The sequence below is a fragment of the Gekko japonicus genome, unplaced genomic scaffold, assembly GCF_001447785.1.
Source record: "Gekko japonicus isolate JY-2015 unplaced genomic scaffold, Gekko_japonicus_V1.1 scaffold2220, whole genome shotgun sequence".
Taxonomy (NCBI): domain Eukaryota; kingdom Metazoa; phylum Chordata; class Lepidosauria; order Squamata; family Gekkonidae; genus Gekko; species Gekko japonicus.
In genome coordinates, this window is record NW_015163671.1 from 272445 (window position 1) to 274159 (window position 1715).

At 41.5% G+C, this 1715-nt stretch overlaps 1 protein-coding gene across 1 annotated transcript in view; it reads left to right on the forward strand.

Moving 5' to 3' along the window:
* Positions 1-1715, forward strand: part of IL17RD (interleukin 17 receptor D) — an 81758-nt gene that overhangs the window by 60766 nt on the left and 19277 nt on the right. Inside the window, exon 4 of the mRNA XM_015407756.1 lies at positions 636-754. Within this exon, the coding sequence (XP_015263242.1) occupies positions 636-754 (119 nt within the window). The remainder of the gene's footprint in view (positions 1-635; positions 755-1715) is intronic.

Below are 1715 nucleotides of genomic sequence, written 5' to 3' on the forward strand. Positions count from 1 at the left end.
CAGGAATGGCGTCTGTCTTCTTTGTCCAGAGGCACGCTGGGAAGGGGCAGGGAGGTACGTGTCCTGTAGCAGGCAGCCCAAGCCTTGCCCATCCATAGGCAAGCATAAGATGTACAGCAAAGCATACAAACATTGCAGCAAACACAGCAGTAATCCCTGAGTCCCAAATGCACAGACACACAGACATCTGACAGACACAGCATTAGCACAGTACAGACAAATGCAATTGCAAACACACATGGTTACACCTGGCAAAACAAAGGTAGGTTTCTTCCTCTTCAATACTGCCTGGTATAAGAGGGTAACTGCACTTTTTTTTTCAGTTGCATTAAGTTGCATGTCTGAAAGCAGCTTCACTCTGCAGAGCAAAATTTAGCCACCAACTTAATGCTGTATATAATGAATAAAAAATGTGAAGTACAAACCGAACTTTATGTGCAATTTTCAGGAATTTTTAACAGCACAGAGGGCCCTTCTGACATTACTCAGCAATGTGGGAGCTGTTGTATTGGGTCTCCTTCCTATACAACTTCAGTAATGATTGGAAGTGTGAAGTCACATGGGAAGAGCCAGCTTATGAATAGAAGTCTTTAATTATATGTGGTCTTTTTTGTGTTTTGTTTAAATACCTGCAGGAATTGAATTTCTGAAGGGATTTCGAGTAATACTTGAAGAGTTAAAGTCGGAGGGAAGACAGTGTCAGCAACTGGTTTTAAAAGACCCAAAGCAGCTCAACTCGAGTTATAAATGGACTGTAAGTGATGTGCTTTAGGGCAATATTCTAATAATCTTGTACAAAGTGTTGAAGACATAATGTTGACAGTTTGGAATTTTGGATTGTATGGCTTGACATCTCTGACCCCTTGATTCACAAGAAGCCTCACTGAAGTTGGTGGCACTTTTCATGACAGGCTGTTTTCAGAGGTGTGGTCTTGATTGCTAGTGCACAGGGGAGTACTTGCTGAATTTTACCATTTTTAGTTACAGCCCAGGGTTCCAGCATGTCAAGGCCCTTCTCTTTTCAGGGTTGTAATTCCCAAATGTTTGTTTCCTTCTTTGGCATCTGAAATAATGTGAACTTTAGGTGAATCCTTTTGCTTCTGGAAAAAATTGAGGGTACTATATGGGTTTGATATTGGTCAGCAGAAGGAGCACTTTTCTGTGTCAAAAGTTGTGCATAATAGTTTGTGTGTATATTTGGCGCCTTGTACCTTAGGTTTAAATGCATAAATAATAGGGCCCTAGCCCTGGGGATTGTTGCACTTGATCTTCACTGTCATTGCCTGTTGTCTTTGTCTCAGTTGTGTGTGTCCCTAGCTGGAAGTAGTGAAAGAGAGAGTGAGGTGCTCATGTGCAGCTCAAGATGGTAGTTGCATAGAAGGTGGGCATTACACAAACCTTAAGTAGGATAGTTGTGACTGTGAGAGTGATCCCAAACCTTTAAATATGCAGAAAGCTAGTGACCCAATTGAGTAGCTCTGCTCAGCTTCACTTTTTACCCAAAGCAGAAGGTACAACTCTATTGCCATGCTCTGTAGTTTTTGTAGCATGGGCTGCCGCTCTTTGTGACTTCTACTGAGATCCCATTGTTGAAAGGGAATTAGTTTGTGGAGTACCCATGACCAAGACTGTTTCTGGGATATTCCTGTTTGGAAGATTATGTCAGGATTGGAAACTCTTCATTTCTTCATATTTATGTAAAAAACATCTGTGAT